Genomic DNA, 24,969 nt, shown 5'->3' on the forward strand with positions numbered 1-24,969 from the left:
TATATCATCGTTTGTGTATTTTTGTTTGTTTGGTGTAGCAAATGGATAGCTTTTTCGACAGGAAAATTCCGCGACGATCTTTCTCGTGCGAAAACTCTTTGAATGTATTTTTCGGGTTTCAAGAGATGCAAAAGTTGATTTCTTTCCAAGACTAATGGAATTGGCTTCGTTTCCGGGAGCTTTAGAAATTGGATGATGAATCTTCACTGAAACTGGACAACGAGCGATATCCATGACTTATGTTATTAGGTGTTGGAATTAATTCGTAACATCTCACACATCTGTTGACTTGAAAAAAACGCTACTAATTAATTCCAGCACCTAATACAACGACGAAAGATTGAAACTATGTACCCATTGAACTCTCCCCCAGATCAAACCAACTCTCCCATTTTCCGGAGAAAGGATTTCGTTCGATTTCTCAAGTTTGCACCTTTCCCTGTATCAATTCAAGTCTGAAGTGGTCTCAATTAATTGACGAGTTTCTCGGTATGAGATGGACTCGGAGTGCTTCCTCTAACCAAGCACTCTCAAAAGCTCCTAGGATGCCCCTACAGAGTGTGTGTGTGTGTGTGTGTGTGTGTGTTTACCAAGAGCGAATAGCACCAAGTAGAAGAACAATAGAAGAACGCACGGGATAAATTTCTCTGAGATAAAATCACCGAGATAAATCGCAACTCCTTTTCTTGTAGGGACAACCGGGGGATGAGAGCGGAAAGGTCGGATCTGAAATAACTCTAATGTCGGTGGAGTGCAGCTGCCACTGGGATTGCCGTAATGACTTTTTATCTAAACTGGTTGCAATATAAATGGAAAGGAAGAAGGAGGAGCGCAGAAGAGTTCCGATGAAAGTCGATAACGGCGAATATTTTAACATTCGAGGGTATTTCCCATCTGCAGTTTGAATAGCGGACCGTAAAATTATGCGCGTAACACAAATTTCAATATGCCAGCGAACTTTCTTCACTTCGGCAAATGCGATCATCGATTCTCCCGCTTGTTTGCTAATCATACGAATCGCTAGAATTCCGGCCTTCCAGCTTCATAATTTCCCGAGGATGATCAAACACGCGATTATTAGTATGTAATTGATTTCAGTGTTGTTTGTTATTCGACTTCGTTGGATGCGATTTACCGCAAATTAATTTGCATTATCGCCAACAGCTTGCGCTTAATTAAATTGTATTCAAAAGCATAAGTTCACTTTATGGTATACAAAGTCTGAATATAATTCATCATCATTAATTACAGCGACGCAACCTTTTCGAATTATGTAAGATATTGGGAAATTGGAAATTTTCAAGACTCATGGTTTTCATGCATGGTTGCCGAGTTTTTGATTGGTACAGAAATTTGTAGGTACATTCTGTCGTTGCTTTTAATTGCATAATAATCGTGATATGTGTTGTATTTTACATACCGAAGAGCGGCGAACCAATTACTGTGATAAATGAAATTTCATAATACGTAGTCAAGAGTTTTGCGAAAGCCAGAAACTCGTTTTCCTTCTCCTCGAGCATTACAATGAGAGCGGGGGGTTCCTTACAGCGGTTTTAATTGTTTTCCGGCGCCACAGCTCTGATGTCGGGGTACTTTTCAGTTGTCCGTGCATCGCGTTGAAGCCTCCGTAAATCGAAAGATAACCGAGTCTTCCCAAGCTGAAATTCAACCCCGTATAGAGGAAGTTGCGGAAAAGCGATAAGAGCGGCACTCGGCTGCACGCGGGTCGAATGCCGCAGCAACGATTTGCAATATTCTTCCGGGTTCGTTAAATCGGCTCCACGACGCTTGCGATTCTTATCGGTGGCGTTGCCCCGGTTTGACCCGATACCGGTGCCCCAGTCACGATCAGCTACGCCTGCAGAAGCCGGGGAAAACTGTGCCGCAATGCTGCGACGTGTCGTGCCGTGTCGTGTCGTGACTTGCGCCTGTACACTTTCATAGAATCCGTGCATAGATGCATTCCACACCTACGTAGACGCCGTCAGGTAATGTCGACGCGTGGACTCTCGCCCCGGAAGGTTCGAGACTCGCGGGGGTGGACGACTTATCGACCTGCAAAAGTTGTAGCGGGTGGATTGCAGCCCCGACCCGACGCGACTCCTCGGCCTGGTACGCAGCTCTCTTAGTAGTAGACATCGCTTTTTAATGAGACTCCATTCACCTTCTGTCATCCTTCTTATTCTCATTTCTACAATGCTGCTTCGTCTTGTTCCAATTCTCTCCGCCCCTCCTCCTCTCTGCCCCCCTCTTTCGCCAAACCCGCGAGAAGGAGGAGAAGGAGGAGGGGGAGGAGGATCGATTCACGCATATTTCGGTGGCCAAACTTTCCACAAGGTACATACCTCGACCCTCGAGACTCCACAGAGTCAATTGATTCCATCGATAGCGAATTCTCGTTGAATGATCCTTGCGTGACTCGATTTTTGGAGTTGAACGTACGGTATGCGACGATTGGGACGAACTTTTTTTTTTTTTTGCCCAAATTTCAATCGCGATGCTCGTGCTTTCTTAATTTAGGGGTCGTTTGGTCGGTCCGGGAACTCTGCGATGCCGAGCAACCTCCGGGGCATGAGATAATACGTAAGGCGTAAGCCCGCGGGGAATTCGGAATGTCAACCACATGTTCTCAAATTTCAGGAATATTTGATCGCGCGTGAGGATTGCACGAATGCATAATTATAATAACGTCGGGCTCGAGGCACGGGAACTGGAAACCATGATGAAACAAATTATCGAACTTCGTAACGGGGGCATTTTCACCTAAGGCAATGATAGTCACCCATGCGGGAGATGAGATTGCTCTATTCTAGCTGGGACGCGTTAATTTTCGTTCACGAATCCACAGGCATCGATGAGACTTTTTCGTCAATTGTTTGGTCCACGTGAATTTGGGTTTACTCGTCATTCGCTGGGTTTCTAAGATCCAGAGTCAAAATTGAGGGCAGAACTTGTGTGGTTTTTGGAAGGATTTTCCAAGCACGTTAATCGGAAAACGATTAGATATTTATGCATAAAGAGGGTGTGGTATAATTTGCATGAAAACCGGGAGATAGAAGAGACCGCGAGATCTTTTCAAACGGGCATTATTTCATTATTTCTAGATTTGTTTACCGAAATTTGCGTAAACCGAAGTGATTGATGCGCGGAGTGCGTGAGACTGAACCGTCAATCATTTTTATGTCTAACATAAACCAAAGCCCGAAGAAAGAATATTCACATTTTTACTTTATTCTTCGGTGCAGATCAACCCGTGCTCGTAGTAATATGGGTAACCTGAATAACCACTGATCGGTAATCAAGATTATGCGCCTGGTCGGGGTAAAAAGTTTTCCAAGTATAAATCAAGCGCGTATTATGAGAACATAATTCGACGATTCCTAGGTACAACATACGTATAATATAAGTATCCAGTTGAACATTTTTCCGAAGAATCCGAGGAGAGGAATTTTCCTTCACAACTCTGGAAAGAATTTTTTCATATAGTCATAAAAATGCAAAGGATCTATCGCAGAGAATTTCCATGCATATTTTCACTGCCGTGTTATAAAGTCTCAATTCGAGTTCATTGCTGGTATAAAATACTTTACCGAATGATCCGCAGAGAATTTCTCGAGCAATAATTTTTCAAGTAATAATTTCGGCCAGATTATGTCCAAAGTTCGACAACAGATACCGAAACTCATATAACGCAACGTCTTGGACGGTGAAGTTTCACACCTGCAGGAAAAGGGATTTTCTCTGGGTCCGATCAGCGCCCGCCGCGTGCTCAAAATCGCAAACAGCGACGACAAGGCAGCTATTGAATCCTGGCCGACGTACGGCTGGCGCTGAAAAACCTGACCAACGTCGAACGGGGTAACCCACAACCACGAGGGCGAGGGTAACGACCCCCAAGAGGGATCGATGTATCTCCGCCCGGCACCACCTGGCTGCACCAGACCGCGGGTGCCCGGCCTATCGCTGGATGGATTCTCACGTGCTTGTTCCACTTTCGGGTTTCATATTTTGCCGCCCGGTTCGGAAAATTACCGTCTGAATTCTGACGTCCGTATTTCTTTGACACATGATTTATAGACCTACAGCTGCGATGTCAAACCCCGAGCCCTGTAATATCGTTTCGGTTATGCGTGGTTAATTTCTATATATAGACAATGGGAGTTATAAAATGACTGTTATTTTCTTTAACGAGGTATCCAGCGACCGTATCTATTCAGTGGAAAATGGAAATCATTTCTGTGGGTTTAAACAAAGATTTCTCGATCCCCGAGGAATAACCCATGCAGAAGTTGCCCATCTGCGCCCCGTTATATTGACCTGTTTAGTTTATCGACAGGTTATTGTCTTAGGGATGCCGGAATTAAACCCTAACCCGACTCTGATCAGACCCTTGCCGAATAAGCTTGGAATGTGATGGACTTGATGTAACTATATAGGAACTCAACTGTAACCCGGTTATCCTAGCTCAATTTGATTGACGTGAAAAATTTAACGATGTATCTCTAGGTTTTCCGGAATAAAAATTATGATTAATCCGCAACGTATTACATTTAGACTTCTCACGTTGGCTAACAGACTCACTGCTCCGTGGATATTATAGATAAATAAAAAGTGACAATAATTGAGTGCCATTTAATCTCGAGTTGTAGTAAAACGTGACGATGCAGAAATTTTGAATCTTTTAAAAAGTCAAGTGTACCTTGGAGCAGATTGAATATTACCAAGGTATTATAAATTCCAGAAACAATGCGTATTTTTGTAATATTTACAAGTGGTTAAAACTTCTCTGTGTGCTACGTGTATATTATTATAATGAGCTGATTTTCTTTGCCGAAAATTATCATTTGCGCAAATAGTTGCGAATGAATATGGCTGAAATACTTCAAAATTCGGATAAAGGTATTTTGAAGCCATATTAAAAATATCGCATTTTCAATGCGATTCTCGGGCTTACACGCTGAAGGTGCGATATGATTGAGTGAAAATTGATCAGGTGATATCGATTGCATTTTATTTTAAACGAGTTTATCAGGCACCCATACCTCCATGTATGGTAATGTACGCACAACACGCACATGGTTAGTTTTGTTACGCAACACCTGTAATGTGTATCAAATTCTACACTTTGCGCCACGGGGCGGCTTGTGACGCGCTAGTCATTTTTTATTTCACGTTGTATCGCGATGGTGCATGGATTGTATTTTGAAAAAAGTTTTTTCAGATCGAGTTAACCCAAGCAATTTGACTACAGTTGATTTGTTCAAAGGAAATTCGACAATTTACAATCGAAAATATTGTCCCGTGAAATTCCTTCAATTTATTTAGATGTGCTGAATTCTTAAAACAAACGGTTCAGTAGCGTTAATGTCAAGCTTGATTACTTTCTTTATACCAATTATACCGCATGCGTTGCCTGAAGATTGGTTAATACAGCCAGATGTGGTTATTCTTTTGAAGCAAGCAAGAGGGTACGACGGATCCGGGGGTTATGAAGTGCCCTACTATTACCGACTCGTTCGTGGTGCTAGCAATGTTAATCAAATCGGTAATGGTAGGAAACTTTTGTACCGAAGCTCCGCTTCATAGCGAGCTTGAAACTGTCCCATTTAGCTGACTATTTAGCCTATTTAGTAATCTTTAGTCAACGACACATGCAAGCCCTGGATGAAGAGAAACCTGAGAGAGCCTATGCTCGTGTTTGTTGTGTCCCCAATTTCGTAGCGCTCTCTAGTATGGAATAGGTTTTTAGAACTAATTTTCGACGTAACTGGATGGTAAGAGCCGTTCGATTACCGACTCGTACTCTGTCGTACTTATTCGTCACGCTAGCGGTGGATAATACAGAGCACGCTTACCATAACGAAATGCCGGTGTAGTGGTTAAAATAAAACAAATCACACACATCAACTGTTGTTGTGTTGTGGCACGAATAAAGAAATAAACAAACTTTGTTGCTCAACATTCACTGCAAAACATTGTTTAACTTCTATATGTGCATCTCTACTCAAGGCGGAATCTGATTTTACTCAACGAATAAACTAATCGCACCAGTGTCGTTGACTGAAGACATACCTATATAGGTGGTTAACCCTGAGCTAATCTTTCTTCTGGCTGTGGATCCAGTGGTAATTCAATTGCTTTGCACTAATCGACCCATCTTACAAGATCCCAATGTTAAATTGAGTCGGGATAACAGAATTCTGTAATTTCCCCCTGCCCTTCAGCTCTCCTCTAACCTTCGTTTTGCCGGCGGGATATGGATATTCAGTTAACAGAAAATCAATCCGAAAGCGGTAATCAAAGTCTACTTGCGGGCTACGGTCGGTTTGATATCCAATTATTTCAATACGCTACTTTCTTAGCGGTTCAATTGATTTGATATCCAAATTCAATACCCTGCACCCAGCATGTCGTCTCGAAGAATGATCAGTTTCAAAGGGAATTTTCCAAAATGTCATTTCAGCGGAATTCAAACAAGTTTGTGAATGGAAAAAATGGAATACATACCATGCGTTTTCGTGGATGTGCATCAGGGGACTCCTATTTATAGGCAATTCAAGGTACAAGACGACTCTGGTCATTTTCAAGTTTCGAATCAGCCGCGTGCTAAGAAGCATGAAAAATTGCTGATCAGGGAAATATTTCACCCCAAAAAAAGATACTCTGCCAAGCCGCCAGAAGTGAGATAATTCTCCGATCAGTAATTTTACACATTTCCATTCAATTTTAGCAGGATTTATGAAGGCTTTACTGACGATTCCGGAATCATGGCAGAAATCGCTTCGGATGTTAATAAAAAAACTTTCGATGGCAATACGAAAGATTTGATTTGCTGGAACAGACAAAAGATTTGATTAGCTGTAATCGACACAAGGTTTGGTTAGCTGAAACAGATGGAAGATTTGATTAGCTAAAACAGACAAAGTTAGGAATAGCACAATTGTGTGCACCGACAATGTCGAGTCGAACACCAAGGTTCACGAAAACAGTTTTCTACTCTATCATTTCTATGATTGAAGAAAAAGTCATACATTTTTGGAATCAAAATCTATTTTCTACCTAGAATTATTAAAATAAATATTTTGTTCGAGTGAAGACTCAATATTTGTCGGTAATCTCGAATAAAAAAAATATCCCGTTGCCCTGAAACAAAAGACAAGACAATCAGTAAAAAAATACTTTTGTACAGCTCATTGTCATATATGTTTTATAAGTACTTACGACAAGATTCTTCAATATCACTATACACTCCGCGATTTATATCCTCGTCAATCGTTCGCTGACTTGCAAATGCCACGCTTTCTCTCAGAAGCAAAAGGTATCAAGTCAACGCGCAAAAGGTGCGGTCAATTTAGACTCGAAAATTCAGTTAGTAAAAAAATTGATTGGAAAGCTGAAGGCTTAAAACATGGAGAGTGCTTGACATTTTCATATACCGTTTGCGAAATCGCTAAGCAAGAAACGCGATCGATCGATTCGGATTTTGAGGGTGGCGACAACTTTGATAAAATATAATTTCTCGACTTTTCCCGACCAAATATTCAGAATTCTCTGACTTTTGCCGATGGATAAAATTCCCCGACTATTCCCGGTTTTTCCGGTCTGTCGCCATCCTGTTTATCAATCGTCGCGCAAAAGGCGCGTCCGATTCCTGTGATTAATCTACGCGCAAAAAGGCACGACCAATTAACTTGTCAAAAAACCTTACATATCTAGGACTTGTAAAATTCTGTAGAAACCCAATCCGCATCTGCGTCTGTTTGAATCCGACACATTGCGATGCGAATTGTTGTTCTGAGATGCGAGTCAAGTCCGGGCGGGAGGTTGGAGGACATGCATTATTGTGTGGCGTGACGGTCGGTGGTCCTCTTCGACGCGAAGTCTTCGGGCTCAGCATCTCTCCCCATCCAACGTACCACGGAACGCGATAGATGGTTCAGAGATGCGTTTTGCCCATTCAGACGATCACAGAAATCAGTTGAATGAAATAATTACCGATAATGACCAAATAATCGAATTGAATAACAACTGCAAGATGATAGCAGAGCGACAAGAAATGGGAAATTGAACCACGTTGGAATTTAAAAGCTCAGTAATAGTTCGAAGACTCTTATACTCGAGTATTTTACGTGTTTCTGAAAAAAAATCACTGTGATCATTTGACGCTGTGGGTTACAAAAGTTAGTAACATCGCGGCACATCGCGACCTTCCTACCCTCGCCTGATTACCAACGGAACAACCCAACGGAAATCGTGAAAAGAGATTCACACGCACATCTGCATCAAACTCACGACGGATCCCACAACGACCACCTACCTACCCGATTACCTATATTCGCTCTAAACGATTATCCAATCTTTCCAACACACATCATTCTTCCTCATTTGCGCCGTGGTCACTGTGACTTACTTTTTCATTGGTTACCTGTGGGGAGCAAAATGTTTTTGTACCATAGTCAGCGAAAATAGTATTTTATTAACCGCTTGCTGACTATCGGTACATCAACCTTTTGTAAGGTGGATTAAAAACATCCTGTATGCTAATCAGCATTTTTCTAAGCGAGCTAAGCCTGTTGTTATTCGATAGCTGCTGAGTACTAAGAAATCGAAAATGATTCAAGATATATCATGCAATTTAATTAGGTTACATTCTGCCAGACTTTGAATTGCTATCGATTAAACAATTGTTGGAATATGTTTAAACCTCAGGTATATCCACCACTTAAACGACATCATGAGAAAATTCAAACATAGGTAGGTAATTATATCGGTACAAGCTAAACACAGTTGGTTTTCGCGAATGCTGAGTAAGTGATGGTGACCTGTCGCGATGCTCATTCCACTTTTAGCAACGTGCAAAATTTCTAACTTTAAATGACTATGGTAAAATAATTCAACTGCAACATAAATAGAAACCGATCTAACTTAAGTCAAGCACCGTTGCAATCATGAATGAGCCTATCCATGAAGCTAAGATATCGAAGATTTGTGTAACAATTGTTACCGCCACGCCACGTTATGGAGGAGTCCCAGGGAAATACACCAGTAACCCAAACGCATGCAAACTCACCAACGTTGCTGAGTAATGGAGAAGTTACTCGGATGTCTCTGCTTGGCTCTGAAAAAGCGAAAAAGAAAGCTCAAATTTAGCAAACTGGATTTTCAGTTCTCAGATGAATTATTACTGTTGTCTACTTCCATATTCTTTCACCACAAGTTACGCAATGACAAAAATTAGGTATCAAATGTACCACACATTGAATTATTGAGCAATGATTAAAATAAGTTTTCTTACCTCCTTCGGGCTGCTCCACACTTTACATGTATAGCATGATGTTGCCGTAGCATCTCAGTTTGTATGGTGGTGACACACTTTTCATACTACAATAAGAATGTAAATAAATATTACTCGCACAATGTAATTGGATCAGATTTAATGTCACTACAGACCATTTGCGCTAAAATAAGTTATTTGCACGATATTTCAGTGGTTTCTGATTGATTTATAAATGAAGTGCTGAAATTAATACCAGAGGAGTAATAAAATATGCACAGATATTGAATAAATACGTAATAAAATTAATGAGCAGCTACCATCTAAAATCATTTCCAATCAAAAGGGACATGATAATTAAAATTCATGTTGAATTTACCTTTTAGTTTTATTCACTGCATGGCGGGTGGTTTAATTTTCAGTTTGTTGTCAGAGATCGATTGATTGGGTTACGTCATTCAGATCATCGCTAAATGTGGTTGATAGTGCTGCAATACGTTGTATCCCTGTTAACAGGTACAAAATAACATTTTATAAGTACTTGTTTTGCATAATTAATATACAAGACGTTGAAAAATTACTGTTGTTTTTTAAATATAATGAAGGACTCAAAACGAATCAATTTCAACTAATTGATAATGTTCTCAGATTGAAAGTCGTCCAAAGGCATAATCAAGAATAATCTTAAATGTGTACCTGTTTTCTAGTCTTTCATAAAATTGCGACCTGCGAAACTTCTGCATTTTGTTTTCCAACATATATTACTGGAGTCACTTAATGCGGATACTCATTAACCTCGATCATTCTTGCAGTAGTTCAATTCTGTAATCAGGTAAAAGAACAACATTTTGTTAATATTTGATCTATTTCAACAGCCGTATACTCAATTTTCAAACATATGCAATTTTGGTTTATAAGTATTGTATTATATGCCAAGCTTTGGAAAATCTTATTGGTTACATTAATAAATGAGAAATGATTAGGATTGTTTTATCTTTTATATCTATTCAGTGACGTCTACCAAGATTTATAGAGAGGGCCATTCAATTCAGGTAATATCTGATGCCAATCAACGTTGTTGCAGTTTCTTTCTGCAATCAGGTGAGCTAACAAAATATGCATACATGATAGGTATGAGGAATCATTAACAGTTGACGATCTGGATTCACTCGAAATTTCGAAACGATTAATAACGCCGTGTTGCATTAACTTTTGTTAAAATGTAATAAAGGATTACCAAATCGAGAAACTTTCTTGTGCAATCGCTTACAGCTTGTTGTCACGTAAGAAACAACGCCAAAATCAACCACGTAATAATATTATCATTTCCCAAACGCGTGTCCACGTGAGAGACGCAACTCGCACGAAGGTCACCTTCCGCGAGGCCCGTTTTTCCAGAATGTTAGAAAGAAAACTGAAGTCTAAAAATTTGCAGCGTAATAATTACACTCGATTCCAAGTCCATTCGAACTTTTCGTGTTGTATTTGGCTGCTTAAACAGACTCATCGTCAGTTAAACTTGCTAACAATGCAACTACGTACTTAACGAAAGTCAGCCGCACAAACAATAACAAACGACACCCGACACAGCGAGTCGAGAATCGAAATCGCTAAAAGCTGAAGTTGCACCAAAGAATGAAAATTTTATACACGAAACTCACCTTCGATGTCCCCGGCTGTTTTCATTTCAGTAACTCGGTTCTTCTGCGGGCCATACGCTGCATGCCGTTTGTATATTATCCACAGCGAGTTTCACGTGGGAATGCACTGATCGAATAACGTTACACAGCCTTTTTTTTAGCCATAAAATATTAGTGTTTGGCCATGTCCCAAATAGTCGAAGCCTGCCCATGAGGATTTGAATTCTCGACTTACGGCTTACGTGGCTTCGCTACGGCTGCTCGGAAGCGACTGACTTCACGCTACGCTCAGAAGCAATTCTCGACCGGTCGGAAATGCCATGCAAGTTGCGCACCATGCGGTCAAATATTCGAAAAATTGCCCTTGCGCGTGGCATTAGGCGTCGAATGGGATTTTCTGGCAACTTTTAGCCGAATAAAATACGTTGATCGAAGATATATTCAGACATTCCTGGGGGTCCAATTAGTGTAAAGAGATTCCCGGAAAATGATTTGAAGCGAAAGGTTTCAGAGTTCTGCAAATCGGAAACAAAAAAAGGCCGGTTAACCCCATTGGACTTTTTCAGTTGAAATTTGGCCGCTTTTGAAAAATACTTAGATCAATTCTTTGATGCACTATATCGAAGTAATTTTGGGAGAGGAATCGATTACGCGCAGTCCTAATTAAATACACCATCAGCTACTGCGTCTCGTTTCCTTTGTCCATCTCTTCACACTCCCAATTAACAATCTCAGATTTTTAAATCTTCGAATAAAAATGTTATTGAGATGCACTAACATAACTACGTGATTTTCGACGCGCGACGTTTTGCTGTTGCGTCGTGCCCATTTTCATGAGCGTCTTTCAGCTGCCAACGTCTTACGATTAGCGCTGCCGTGTCACTGATCTTGTTATACATATAGAGATCAGTGTGCCGTGTCAAGTTGTCGTCGCGTCAATTTGACGTCCGCGAAAATCCGGCCTGACGCTGCACGATCCTAGGAAACAAAACTCGACCGATAAGATGTTTAAAGAGTCGCCGTAGCAAACAGTGTCAGGCGTAGACTAAATTCTCTGACGACTTTTTGCCGCATAGAATTTGCGTAAAAATAGGTGAAAATCAAAAAAAAATCTCAGACCTTCTTTTCACAATGTTTGATCACAGATTCGAAAATCATATAAGTTATCGTTAACATGTCTGTACATCCCGCTATACCATGTATGTAGATTTGCAGATACTGCTATTTGGATGTGTAGCTTTCATAATAGTCTCTTGCGAATTTTGCATAGCCTGGTGACTTTTCGCAATCTCGCCGTGTCGACGACATTTGTTGTTACTAATCCTTACGATCCAGCTACGCGACATTTATGCGTGCAGCTAATGGTGCAGGAAACATGTTTGTCGGGTTGCCTTTACACGCCGCGTCAGGCGTTAATTTGAATCTCGAAAACCACTCAACTCAGACAACTGCGATCCGAGCGATTATAACTGTGGAACGGTCGTCAGTTGCATCGTTCAACATTCGAAATTAGTCTAATCAATCGCACATTAAATTTTGTCATTGTCTTTGTTCAATTCTATTCTTAATTGCAGAATATTGTTACCCTGTACGCTCTTGTGCTGTGCATTTGAATGATACAAGTTTCAGGTAACCCTTATTTGCATAACATAACTGTTTATTACCCATTTTCTTCTCATGGATTATTACACTGGGAACAAAATATCCTTTTAAATCATAATATATAATTTTCTTTCGTATTTATAATACCAGTTATAATATATATTGACCAATGAATTTTTCATTGATCCCGTGCATGTAGAAATAATTAATTTAGCGTGTAAAATACTATTGTCTATCCCGCAGTACTATTGTAAGGTTGAATACGGTTGTAAAGTTTAAAATTCGATATGTAGCCAAAAAGACTGTATTTGTCTATTGAGCAAAGTTCATCAAATTTTGCCTGTACCGTTTCTGATTTTACTTACAATTAACCGATATTGCCGAATCTCTAATGATCTCACTTTATACTTTGTATATTGTCTACAATTTAATTAAGTATAATATTTTTATATAAATCAATGGTGAGTGAACATTACCTCCCGTTTAGTATGAAAGTGTATAAATTCGTGTAAAAATCAATAAACGATTAGAAATTTTCACTCTATAAAATAGTACGATTGATTGCATAATATTTAGTACGTGTGTATGCATGTTGCATTTAAAACTTTATCAATATATCTCAAACCTAGCCTAGCAGTCGTTAGTGAGCTATACAAGACGTACGTGAAAATAATAGTAATAATTCATCTCTCAGAAATCTTGTACTCGAACGTGTGAGAAAATTTGTGTTACTTTTTCCTCCCCACTGTTCAACTTATCTCTTGCTCTTACTTATCGCCATTGAAATCGAAAACCGTATTCTTCCCTATTATCTCATGGATCAGGTATCTACTTTCGATTGATCTCTTTGAACTAAGGTATACAAATATTATAAATTATTCAGAACCAGCCATCAAATGGAATTGCATTAATCGGAAAAAATTAAATATCAAGATCAAAAATTAAATCGTTCTTAAAGACTTCTGTAACAGCGTTTGTACCATTTTCATTATCATCATTCCAATGATTTTTCTCTGTACTCTCATCGTTTCGTTTACTGGAATGAGAGTTGTGATTTTTTTGATTTTCTATATCGATGTGCTCAGATTTTTTGTGTACCATCAATTTATCGTAATTTAATATTGGCTTCACATTTTCATGGACGCTATTTTCCACCGGGGTATTTTTAGGGCTAATTTTGTACTTTTCCGCACGCTCCTCGCTCTCGGAGTTTTCACTTTCACTAGTTCTACGATCGTGCGCACGTTTCTTATTGCGTAATTTGCGCTGGTTCTTCTTACGCTGTCCTAGGATACTTGAGTTGGATCTGTAAAAATTTGTAGGTTCCTGATTCACCAAGATTTATTTATTCAGATATTATGATGCTTCAGTGCTATAAAAAAAGTTTGATGGAACAAAGCCAAGAATACAAGTCCAAGGAAAGGGAAGAGAAAAAAAAAGGGACAAGAATACGTTAAAAGACTGGCAAAAGATTACCTGTATAACTGGCGAGCGACAACATCATTAAAACGAACTGTCTTCTTCAAACTCGAACTTCCAGACTCAGAATTTATTTCTGGAATTGAGTCGGAATGGAAGTCTATAGAAGAAGCAAGCATAGCGCTATCGTCTACGCTCGATTCGGAAACCGAACGTGTAAAGCCATAATTACGACGGGACTTTAGTATACCCTTGGACCTGCCCGCGGGACCAGGAATATTTCCTAATTCATCACCGCTACTTTCTGATATCGATCTATGATCGTCGTATCGTGAAGAATCTGTATCTTCGCGCTCTGCCTCATCGTCTGAGTCCAACTGATTTGGCGTTATATTAATCACAATGTCATCGCCTTCTCCCATAACTTCAATCTTCTTATTTGTTTGCAGACAAGGCTGAATCTGAAGAGGAAAAGAATGTCAATTTCAATTCACAATTGTTCCGTTTCAGGCTATTATCAGGGAAGTCAAGCTTAATCCTTACTGGTATATGTAAAGAAACTATTACTGCATTCAAGTTTGATAATAATCAAAGCATATCTTCTTGTACAATTTCAATAATAATTTCGCAATGGCTTGTGCAAGATTGTTAGCTCAGGTAGATTGATAATGCACAATTATAAAATGAAAAAATCAAGAAAGAAATTCTTATTTTACAGAGAATTGAACATGACGTACTGGTGAGGGTGAATAGGACTTTGTATATACACGTCAAAAGGTATTTCAATCGATAAGATAAGTATTATCAGTGCTAGACTGATGCAACATTGGATTACCTCCATGTGCTGTTAAATACACATACGTGCTGTGTAAAATTGAGCGAGATAATAAATAATCTATTACGCGAAAAGACTGGGTCACGCCGAAATCAAAACAAACAATGCTATCCTCGTTTTTTTGCAAGTATGCTGAATCAGACTGTAATACACGTGTTACAAAATAGAAAATTCTGAATAATAAACAATTTGTAATGATTGAAAAAGTGTCAAGTAATACCTAGACCATTATTTCAAAATGTGTGCGAATAAAGCGTTTTAATAAAGTATGCCAAGCGTTGAATAAAATACGTTATGGACAGTGATAAATTTGATGAAAAGTAGCACGTGGCTCACCTAATTTACACAGACCGCTTTGACCGCAGAGGATCAAACCGGTTTTCGATGGGAAGAGAAAAGTATAATGAGCATAATAAATAAATGTTACCATAAGTTCATTGAGTTTATTTTGGAGGGAAACAGGGGCGAATAGTTCCCTGAGTTCCATAAACTCTTCGTCAATTCCAACGAAGTACTTGCTCACGTCTTCCCTGCAATCTTCCAAGGCGACGGTAATGACAACATTGTTATCCCAAGGCTCTATGACCAGTGATTCGGGACGAATAGATTCTCGCCCAGTCTTAAAGCACATAGAATAATAAACGGGAAAAAATCCAGCTCCGACCGAGGTGAGAAGCACATGAACGCCCGAATTCTCTTTCAGCATTTTATGCCGTATCGAATCAGGATCAACATTTTTGAGGTGGATAGTAAAAGCAAGAGTTTTATCATAACAATTACAGCTAAAGGCAGGAAGGGAATATTTGACATCAGGTTTCATGAACGCCGGCTCGTCAGGTACGCTTTTGTTACTAGTTCTTAGCGCGGTATCTTCCTCACATTCACCAAACGCACTTTCCCTGTCGATAACGGTAACCAGTGCCTTTTTCTCAGCTCCTTCATCATCGCCGGAGTCTGCCAAAGGGCTGCCATGATCACTGTCGACTCCACTGTCCTCCCTGTTGTCACAGAGCGGAACGACGCCCCTGAGAACAGGCAGAGTGACAGTGAGCTTCTTGTTTTTAGGGTCAAATTTTGCGCCGCCGTTGTCTGGATCGACACTGTACGGCAGGGGGAGTTGAAGCTGGTATTTAGCGGGTTTCTCGCTCTTCAGCATTACCAGCCGTTCTTGAACATCAAGGGTGGCGTCGCCGGCGCTTTTAAGAAGGGGGAGGTCGATTTCAACGACAAGTTTCTTGGGAATAGTTTTATGGAGTCTGGCATTTTTGTGATTATGAAAGTCTTGTATATCGACGCTGTCCTGATGCTTGACGACGAACTTTGGCGTGGTGTACGCGGGGCACTCGCTCTCCGTGCTCCTGCTCTCGTTGAAATATTTAGTCGAAGGCGACCGCCGCTCGGCCGGTTTGTCCATGGCTCGAAGCTGCTCCTCACGGCTCTCGTCGTAGCTGGTCATCAGCTTCTGGTAGATCTCCGGCTCAAGGTCAACGTCCGAGGGCACCGCCGGCCGTTCCGACTTCTTTCTGATCACCGTCGGCTGGCTGACACCCTTGAAGCTCATCTTGGGGAACTTGATGTTGTTCCGGTCTAGCTTAACTTTAAAACTGCTCTCGACACCGTCCAACGCCGTCTGATTAACGGTCTCCCGGAACTTGGAATTCTTGCTGGCCAAGTGCAGGGTGTCCGGGTGGAACACCACGTCGAAGACGACGCACCGGGCGCTCTTCTTGTCGAGGTCATCGCGGGGGGGAGCCAAGGTGTGGGGAATGGACCACTGCAAACCCCGGCTACCACCCTCGCAGCTCGGCCGGCTCGAAGGCTTGCCGACACTCGAGCTTTGGCTTATGTTTACAAAGCACTTCCTGCTCCCGTCGACGCTTGTTTTTATTACGTAACCCGGCTCAGGGTTAACGAACGTCACGTCTACGCCTCTCTCTCTCTCCAGCTGCGCGATCTCCGACTGGTACAGTTTCTTGTTCTCGGGGTTCGTCACCTCCTCTGCGTAATCGAACAGGAGTTTCCGGAATTCCTCCTTCTTAAGACAGTCGGTTATCGTCTCTAGCTCTTCCTTCGTCACGTCCAAATCCTCCCAGTTCTTTTTTAATCGCGAGTTGTACACGGCCATCTTCCAGTAGATACTAGTGTTTGGGTTCGGTGCCTTTAATTAATTTAGCCACTGGTGCATAAGCATATATCTATATATATGATAGAGAATACAACCCAGAAGTTTCCATCCAATCCTTGCGCAAATAACCACGTGGACCATACAGATGTGCGCAGCTCTGCCGGCCGGCTGGTGGAATTTATACGAACTAGCCGATGATTTTTAAACGCGAGCGGGACGCGAACGCGCCGCCGACATTTACGGCTCGATGCGCGGACAAATTCTCTCATACATCGCGATTATTTTATTTGCGGAATTGCGTCCGTCAACTTGCACCACTTTTCGCTGTCAGCGATTTTCCACAAAGAGCAACGTCGGCAGCTTATCGTCGCTCCTGTAGCTGACGAATGCGTTATACGGTATAATAATATACAGTCGAGAACGAACAGGGTTATCTGGAATACCGATTCTACAATAGCTGTCTATAAAAGGAAACGAAGATTACAGTGAGAGAAATTTTTAGTTCCGGTTACAACTCAGTCCTTAATTATTTTGACTTTTTACCACAATCGAAAAATAAAGTATAAATATTCTAGGTACAAAATGAAAATTAATTTTGTAACTGTTAACAGAAAGTCTAGTATCCGTTACTATTCTTTCCCATTACGATCACTGTTACTATATTTTCTCGTAACTGTTCCGAAAATTTAATGCTTGTGCTGCGATAAGTTGATGTTAAAGCCTTATTGAACTAAAAAAGTAGAGTAAACCGAACAAACTGATTTTGCATTGCAATTACCAAAAAAGTATCGACAGTAGCGACTGTTTTTTTTCAACGATATCTGTTTTACTCTATTTTTCTAGTTACTATGACACATGAAATTTTTCTTAGTGTACATAAAATAAATAGGCAAAGCCACTTACAAAATTACTGAACTATGTTACATTTAAGTTAAGAAAAGAAGCAAATGCTAATCATTTATTTGTGCGGTAAATTTCAGCCACGTTGAATTTTTCTGTAAATACGATCTTGATACTTGAAGTTTGATCTGGATCTAAACAAATTGAATGCAATTTAATTAAATTGGTGTAAAAATTATGACAAATAATAAATGTTCTCTACATGCATACGCTATACAAACCAAACATGTTCTTAATGCCTGCAACAAGGTTTCGGTAGTTATGTAATTATTTTTTTCTGACGTTTATCGTATGTAAATTGTATACGATGACTGACCGTAATAATTGGGTGTTTCGTTATCGAAATTGAAGATAGTTACAGTCGTAAAATTCGCTGCATCGAGGGCGAAACTGTAGTCACGTAAAGTTCATGCACAGAAATTCGTGTATTAATTATTTTTTGTTGTTTCTGACCACGTTACGTTACCCGAAGGATTATCAATTCGAAAGTTTCCACTGTAGTAAAGCAATAACATGCGCATGTATACAAAGGTACTTCTTAAATCGAACATTCCCTCTTTTATTTTCTGCTGAGGTCACATCACCTTTCCTCTCTAAAATTAATAACCTATCATCCTTTGTACCCAAACGTAATGTCGATGGTAATCCGATTATGAAATTGCCCTCGGGGCATCTTTGCGACTAACAATGAGTCGTTTTCGCAACTGCCCGGCACGAGAGCACCATGTTACGATTGAATTTATTCTGCTCAAAGCTGAAATTTGCAAAAATTAAATAAGAAATTCAGCATCGGTTGTGGCAACGTACATTAATTATTCGACGTTCATTTGAATATATGATTTTTTGACGTGGTATTTATTAAGTAGAAGTAAAATCGAAATATAATCACGAACAATTTTCTCGATCAATTATTACGTTACATAAGTTTTGAAAAATTCATAGGTACCACGGTCATTCGTTCTCAAATAAATGAAAGTGAAAATGAACGCCCGTCATTAGACCCATAAATTTTTCACAACTCATACGAACTTCACGGTGCCGCAGTGGAGGAAAAAATACATGAGTATGAATTATCGTGCGTTCAGAACAGTTTGGCGTAAGTATAAATCACGTAAGGATTTCCGATCTTACGGAGGAAGAAGGTGGGGGCGGTGGGTCAGGTCCATAATGCGGAGGATGTGGGGATTGCTGACTTAGAAGTCTGTGACCCACTGGCATTCTCTCCAGTCGCGCGGCAGACTCAAACGTTGAAAATCAGTAGCAGTTCGGTGCCTTTTGCACTGCAGTTTTCGTCTGCATCCGCAACATTGTGTACGTCGATTGATTACAGTATCCCGAGTCATGTAAACGAGTAAACAAGTGATCAAGAATAAGAATAAATTTCCGAGGATGCGTCGCTCCAACACTAATTTGCTAACGAGCCTGATTGCTTGTCTCACCGTGGCTTTCATTGTATTTAATAAGGCAATTATGCAGCCGGAACACTTATCTTCAAAGGTTAGCCTCCCGATGACGACAGATGCCGACAGATACTCGTCAAGCCTGCAGATCAATAATTCGAGGAGGGATTATTCTCAAGTGGGTATAATTTTAATTAAACTTTCCTGTTCAGATTGTGGTACTCGCAGATTTCTATTCAAATTAGGTAATAAGTTGAAATACAGAATCATTCTTCTGAAATGAACGTTACAAATTGAGGTGAAAAAAGAATTAATGAATCATATACAAACTGCTGCCGTATGATTATAAATTATTGACACATTTCATTTTGGTTTGCAACGTTTGACTATTTCTCTGCATGTATTGGTACTTGTAATGTGATATTGGTGAGGTTCGTGCAATTTATTCCTGAATTAGGTAAGACAATTTTCCTGTATCGTTTAAATTGCTTTGCATAAAAGTTCAGTACGAAGTGAATAAAAAATACAGATGTACTGTCTTCTAAACTAACTAGTGCGTGCTTAGAAATAATGCAACTGTCAAGATTAGAGAGCGTGACATTGGTGTTAACAGACTTGCGGTATAAATTTCACTTAAGATCATAAACAATACATAGACCTGTATGTTATTACCGAAGTTTCTTCAAAGGAATCATGAATGGTAGAGAGAATGTTAATTCGCGAAAACGGGCGCATTTCGTCATGCAAAATTTGCGCGTCACTTCTGCATTGGTGCGCGAATCGTATTAACGTTTATACGTTATATTTACTCACGCATGGTTTCAAACCGAAGTATTACGCCATTCAATTATCTCACTTGATTCAGAAGCTCTTAGAGATGTTGCACAAGAATGTGAAAAGCGCATCATGGAGCACGTGAGAAATTCATTTACACGCAACTCGATGTAGGTACAGCACTCCATGCATTCTTCTGGAATTCATTGCCGGTGGAGTTTCTGATTGTACTTCAAAATACTTATGCACCTTGAAATAAAAAACCCATTAGTTCTTGTCATTAGATCGCACGCATGCATTGAAGCGTTCAAATTCCTAGATGATTAAAAATAGTGAGTATCGAAAACACATTTTTCAAATAAAAAAAAGAGCGGTTTCTTTCTATTCACATTCCGATTCGTCATGTTTTATAAACCACATATTCAAACGCGAACAGCATCCGAAAAATTTCATTTCGTAATCCAGGTTAAGGCTTTCCTCCTTTTGACATACGTGCCTCCATCTACGCGCATGGTATGCCGATTGCATAATATGCTCTGTCAAACTGCACATTCGTTTCCAGGCACATCGACACGTGACCCCGTCTTTAGCCGAGCTGGGAGGTCGTCGAAGCATCCCAGAAATGAGTGAGAACACGCTGATGGTAACGCGGATTTTAGGTGCTGGATCGGAACTTTTGGTTCTCATTTTGCAACGACTTCAAGGACGAAACGCTTTTAAGCACATCAGGCTGCCTTCCGGGGACGATAATCTCCTCACTACGCTTCAGCAGGTGAGTCAGATCGGCTGATAGTCAATTTGCGACAGTCTAGTTACTTCGGGAAGACCGGTATTAACATAAAAAATGCCTACTTCAATGAAAAGTTAACTAAGCATAGTCGTGATTATATTTTTCACCATTTTCGTTAAATTTGTCCTCTAGACATGCGGGAATTTAATGGGTTATTCATGCTTTTTTTCCATGCCATTGTGTATCATCCTCGAAACGATATCGCATGCTTGTACCATAATTGAAATTATCCGTTAAACACGAAGATTATTTGACACGCAAGGAAATCTTACAAGGGCAATGAGTACATGTAAGGACGAAGTTTTTTAACAGACGCTTTATACGTGATTATTATAAACACATTTATACCTAGGCGTTATTTCGTATAGGTGTATAATGTAATTTATCTGTTACGCAACGTGTGATTTTACCGCCAGCATTCGCATCTTCGGTACATCATTAAATATACGGATACTTAGCAAGGTCAAGTTTACCGCTGATTCAAATTTCAATTCTGATTAGTCCAACATTGTTTGACTGGATTAGATCTGCCCCTGAATTCGAATATGAGATCGTTACTCCTGCAGCTTAAGTGATGTGATTTAATGTTAAGGTGACAATTTTGATTCCGTATAGATCGGAAACACACATCTACGCAGATACCAGTTTTAATAAAAAAAAGAAGATTTCTAATATAAATAAAAGATACTGCAAATGCCATAAGATCAAACGGCCTTTTTAAATGTGTAAAAATCTGATGCGATTAATTTGAATCACAGTGTATAAACCATAATCGTAAATGCTCTTGTATTTTCACCTACCTGTACAGTAAAGTACAACAAACTCAGATCATTATTGAGTTAGCTATTCCCAGTAACGATTACTGGTCAGTACTTGAAGAGGGAAAGCTGATCGCGATAGCGCGTTGCAGTTGCCACATACGGTCAGACTAGTTAGTTTCATAGATTTCTCGGTTGGCATATCTGATGGTCCAGGTACCATTTGAAGCGTGCGAATGATCCTTTCTGTTCCGAAAGCTGGAGCTGCAGGATATTTCTCGAGAATCGCTTGCCTAGAACCTCATTCTTTCTATTCATTCATCTATCTTTCAATTTTTACTTTCACAAACAACCTGCAGACGATAACTCAATGCGGCATGTTTAGAAGCTGCTCGAGGAATGGTATTTTCATGTGAATAGGCTCCAATTACCATAAGCCGCTTGGTTGTTCAACTCGAATGTCGACTTAATAAACCTGCAGTATATTTATCGTACTATCGACTTCGTCTTGGAACGATTATTGAGTTATTAAATACGTTTATGAACGACCTTGAATTTTTATCATCGTTCAGAAGTCATTTATATACCCACCAATCGGTATGCCACCCTGACATTTTACATTCACGCGTATACGATGGGAGTCATGTAATTGCGAGGTGATTCTCCTTCGAAGCAATTGATTATTCACGTCACGATGTTTCGTACGTATCTGTATTGTATACTTCTCGTCGATCAAGGCTGTATAAAGTGTCGGCAAGTTCTAATTGTGCAACCGATGATATTCTCAGGAGCTTCTCGTCGAAGATATCACGACCATCATCAGGCAAGAGGCTGTTCCGTTGACCTTTGACGCTGACGTCAGATTCCTCAACTTCTCGGCCTTCGGACGGCAGGCTCCGACTTATATCTCCATGGTCAGGGACCCACTCGACCCTAAAGTACTGCGAAGGTACGGCTGATCTTGAACCTAATTGTGACCGAGATGAAAGAAAAAACAAAATAAAACGCGATCTCACCGCCTTTGGCAACGTCTAATCATTCCATTTCGTCACATCAACGAGTCGTCTATTGGAGAAAAGACGAATGCCTGGTTCCATTTACAAATGTGAAAAAATAACACGAAGAATAGTAATTCTATAACTTTCACGGCTTAATCTTGAATATTGATCTTTAATTTATCGTCTTACTCTGTGTAGAATGCGTGGACTATCCACGTGATTACTACTAGCACATTTCAAATACATACCTTAAACTTATGTCGGATAAAGCATATGCGGCATGCTACTATTACCAACCAAACGTTTCACTTCTATTTCGGATGTAACTCCTATTCGCACTTACAGATTTCAGAAGGATGACGCTGCTGAGTTAAGATATTGCGGAGCAATCGCCCATTTTTGTGGACAGGATCCACGATGCACGTAAATATATAGACATTATTTATTTATTATGTTAATTGCAAAAGTTTTATAGTAATCGATAACCTCATCCATACCCTTTTGCAGACCTTACGAATCATTTTACACGCGAACTGAAACCCTCCAACACTTTTAGCCTACCTTGATCACTTCCGGTTTGAACAGTATCAGCTTCCTTATATCTCACTGGAGACTCCGCGTTATCTCCAGTTTCGCTTCGAGTCATGATACTTTCACTTACACTCTGTAGTCTCTCCCTCCACTGTCGTTTCAAGGTGAATAATTTAATAAAACGAATGAAATCGTGTACGCCAACTGAAATAAAGTTTGATTAGTAACACGAAAAACGACTTATTGGTTGGGTATAAATTGTGCGTTCACGTGCCTATGGCTTTGTTGCGGATGAACCTCGAGACTGAAGTTATGGTGTCAAATAAATCGTTACGTAAACCGTACCCGTGAGAATAGCCAGATGGTCGCGTTTCTCAAAGTGCTATACCTTCGCAATCACTGTCCAAGCACCGTAGGCACCTACCCACGAATCGTCCTGCGTTTCACGAGATTCTCTTTCATCCTTCGCTGTTGCGTAATAAGCAAGAAGTGGTTCTGAGTCAGGCCTCAGTTCCCGGTTACATGAACAATGGATCAAGTTCAATATTTGCGACCCCATTCCCATGACATTTTCAGTCACGCTGCAGGGTGTCTTTCGCGATTTCGTAGCCGCACGAACCGCTTTCTTTCCTCGCATCAGTGTCTGGATCGAGTTACGAACTGTCCATGGGTGTGGTAGCTTCTCTGATTCACATACGATTATTTTCAGAAACGAAAATCGCACATGGGCAATGGCCGAAGCTCAAGCCAATGTTGAACGGTGGTATCCTGTCGTTGGACTGCTCGAGTATATCGGACCTACGCTGAAAACTCTTGAACGTAGCTTCTCCTACTTCTTCAAAGGAGCCACGGATGTTTATTCTGAATTGCGTGAGTTAACATTGTCTAATTATTCCTAAGCATCTGCCGCGTTATTCCGTTCCACGTACGACGGTTGAAAGCAATAAAAAGCAAAGTCGTGCATTTATACGATATTTTTTTTTTGACCCTTTGTTGTTGTGCAATTCGCGAGAGTCGGTTCAATAAAGGAATTAATTTTCCTCATCTTTTCAGAGGTAAAAAGAAAGACTGACGTACCGTGGAAATCGAAAATACACGCTGCATTGGAGGGGAAACTTCTGATCGGACCACTGGCAAAGGAAGTTGAATTTTATCTGTGGCTGAAATCGCGGCTGCTTTGTCCGAAATGCGGCAATGGTTGAAGTCGTTTTTAAGAGATCCAGATTTATTTAGAAGATTGAAAAAAGACGTAAATGATTGTGCCGAAAAAGCAGTGGAAGAATTCAATCGATCGGTGTGAAATGACTCGAAACTGGAAAGTTTGTGTTTGAAAGGAGTGTAGGGTCATAGAAGAGTGGAGAGGAGATAACATTCCTTAGTTTCGTCACAGCCACGATACGATGATCATTATTTAGATTAATGAAAACGACTGAGGTGACGGCCAATGAATTTTCAACACTGCATAAACGCACCATTCGATGAAACTCGGGTTTCATTGGATCCCGTTGTCATAAGCTTAGAAAAAGTATATCTGATCGTCGGTTCCAGCTCGACAAATATTATGAGACTGAATGCGCTTGTAGCTCGTCTTTCACTTTCACGTATATCTACAAGATGCGCATAACTCATTTATAACGACTAAATGCTGTGTAACCCCAAATGCTCGTGAGTTTTGTGATATTTTTTATGTAAAATAAAATGTTCTGAAAACAAATTGAAGTGAAATTAATTATTTCTTATTGTGGCAAGAGTAAACCATTTCGAAAATTTTCCGTCTGATTTAATTGTACGCCTACAAACATAATAATTCAGCGCATAACTGATGAACAGTAGGTTACTGCATCTTGTTTGTGCACTAAGCAAATTTACCCATGTTGTGTCGCGAAACTATGTTGAAGTTTGTCGAAAGAACTGGTAAAATTC

General features: G+C 40.2%; 3 protein-coding genes across 4 annotated transcripts in view; 1 reads left to right on the forward strand and 2 right to left on the reverse strand.

Annotated features, from left to right (window-relative positions):
* Elk (Eag-like K[+] channel) overlaps positions 1–11,151 on the reverse strand; it is an 89,186-nt gene extending 78,035 nt beyond the window's left edge. Inside the window, exons 1-5 of one of the 2 annotated variants that reach the window (XM_046611295.2) lie at positions 10,936–11,151; positions 9,971–10,096; positions 9,654–9,780; positions 9,296–9,381; positions 6,508–9,118 (exon numbers count right to left, since the gene is read on the reverse strand). The gene's annotated coding sequence lies outside the window, so the exon portion shown is untranslated. Of the gene's footprint in view, positions 1–6,507; positions 9,119–9,295; positions 9,382–9,653; positions 9,781–9,970; positions 10,097–10,935 lie in introns of those variants that run through there. The other variant, XM_046611299.2, reaches the window with a different exon arrangement.
* Positions 11,152–12,550: 1,399 nt separating this feature from the next.
* Nop17l (Nop17 like) lies at positions 12,551–17,004 on the reverse strand. The gene is made up of 3 exons (XM_046611300.2): positions 15,198–17,004; positions 13,993–14,396; positions 12,551–13,822 (listed from the first exon to the last, which is right to left on the reverse strand). The coding sequence occupies exons 1-3, from the start codon at positions 16,893–16,895 to the stop codon at positions 13,438–13,440; spliced, it is 2,487 nt and encodes an 828-aa protein (XP_046467256.1). The 5' UTR covers positions 16,896–17,004; the 3' UTR covers positions 12,551–13,437.
* Positions 17,005–18,130: 1,126 nt separating this feature from the next.
* Positions 18,131–24,760, forward strand: LOC124212073 (uronyl 2-sulfotransferase). The gene is made up of 6 exons (XM_046611804.2): positions 18,131–19,373; positions 20,532–20,741; positions 22,306–22,466; positions 22,861–22,938; positions 23,756–23,916; positions 24,100–24,760. The coding sequence occupies exons 1-6, from the start codon at positions 19,185–19,187 to the stop codon at positions 24,246–24,248; spliced, it is 948 nt and encodes a 315-aa protein (XP_046467760.1). The 5' UTR covers positions 18,131–19,184; the 3' UTR covers positions 24,249–24,760.
* The last annotated feature ends 209 nt before the right edge of the window (positions 24,761–24,969 follow it).

The sequence above is a fragment of the Neodiprion pinetum genome, chromosome 2 (assembly GCF_021155775.2).
Source record: "Neodiprion pinetum isolate iyNeoPine1 chromosome 2, iyNeoPine1.2, whole genome shotgun sequence".
NCBI classification, from domain to species: Eukaryota; Metazoa; Arthropoda; class Insecta; order Hymenoptera; family Diprionidae; genus Neodiprion; species Neodiprion pinetum.

Coding starts and splice junctions, on each gene's coding strand:
- LOC124212073 (XM_046611804.2), top strand. CDS start 19,185: ATGCGTCGCTCCAACACTAATTTGCTAACGAGCCTGATTGCTTGTCTC. Junction 19,374..20,531: donor CGAGGAGGGATTATTCTCAA/GTGGGTATAATT, acceptor ATTCGTTTCCAG/GCACATCGACACGTGACCCC. Junction 23,917..24,099: donor GGATGTTTATTCTGAATTGC/GTGAGTTAACAT, acceptor TCATCTTTTCAG/AGGTAAAAAGAAAGACTGAC.
- Nop17l (XM_046611300.2), bottom strand. CDS start 16,895: ATGGCCGTGTACAACTCGCGATTAAAAAAGAACTGGGAGGATTTGGAC. Junction 14,397..15,197: donor ATAAACTCAATGAACTTATG/GTAACATTTATT, acceptor TTTCCTCTTCAG/ATTCAGCCTTGTCTGCAAAC. Junction 13,823..13,992: donor GTCGCTCGCCAGTTATACAG/GTAATCTTTTGC, acceptor AAATTTTTACAG/ATCCAACTCAAGTATCCTAG.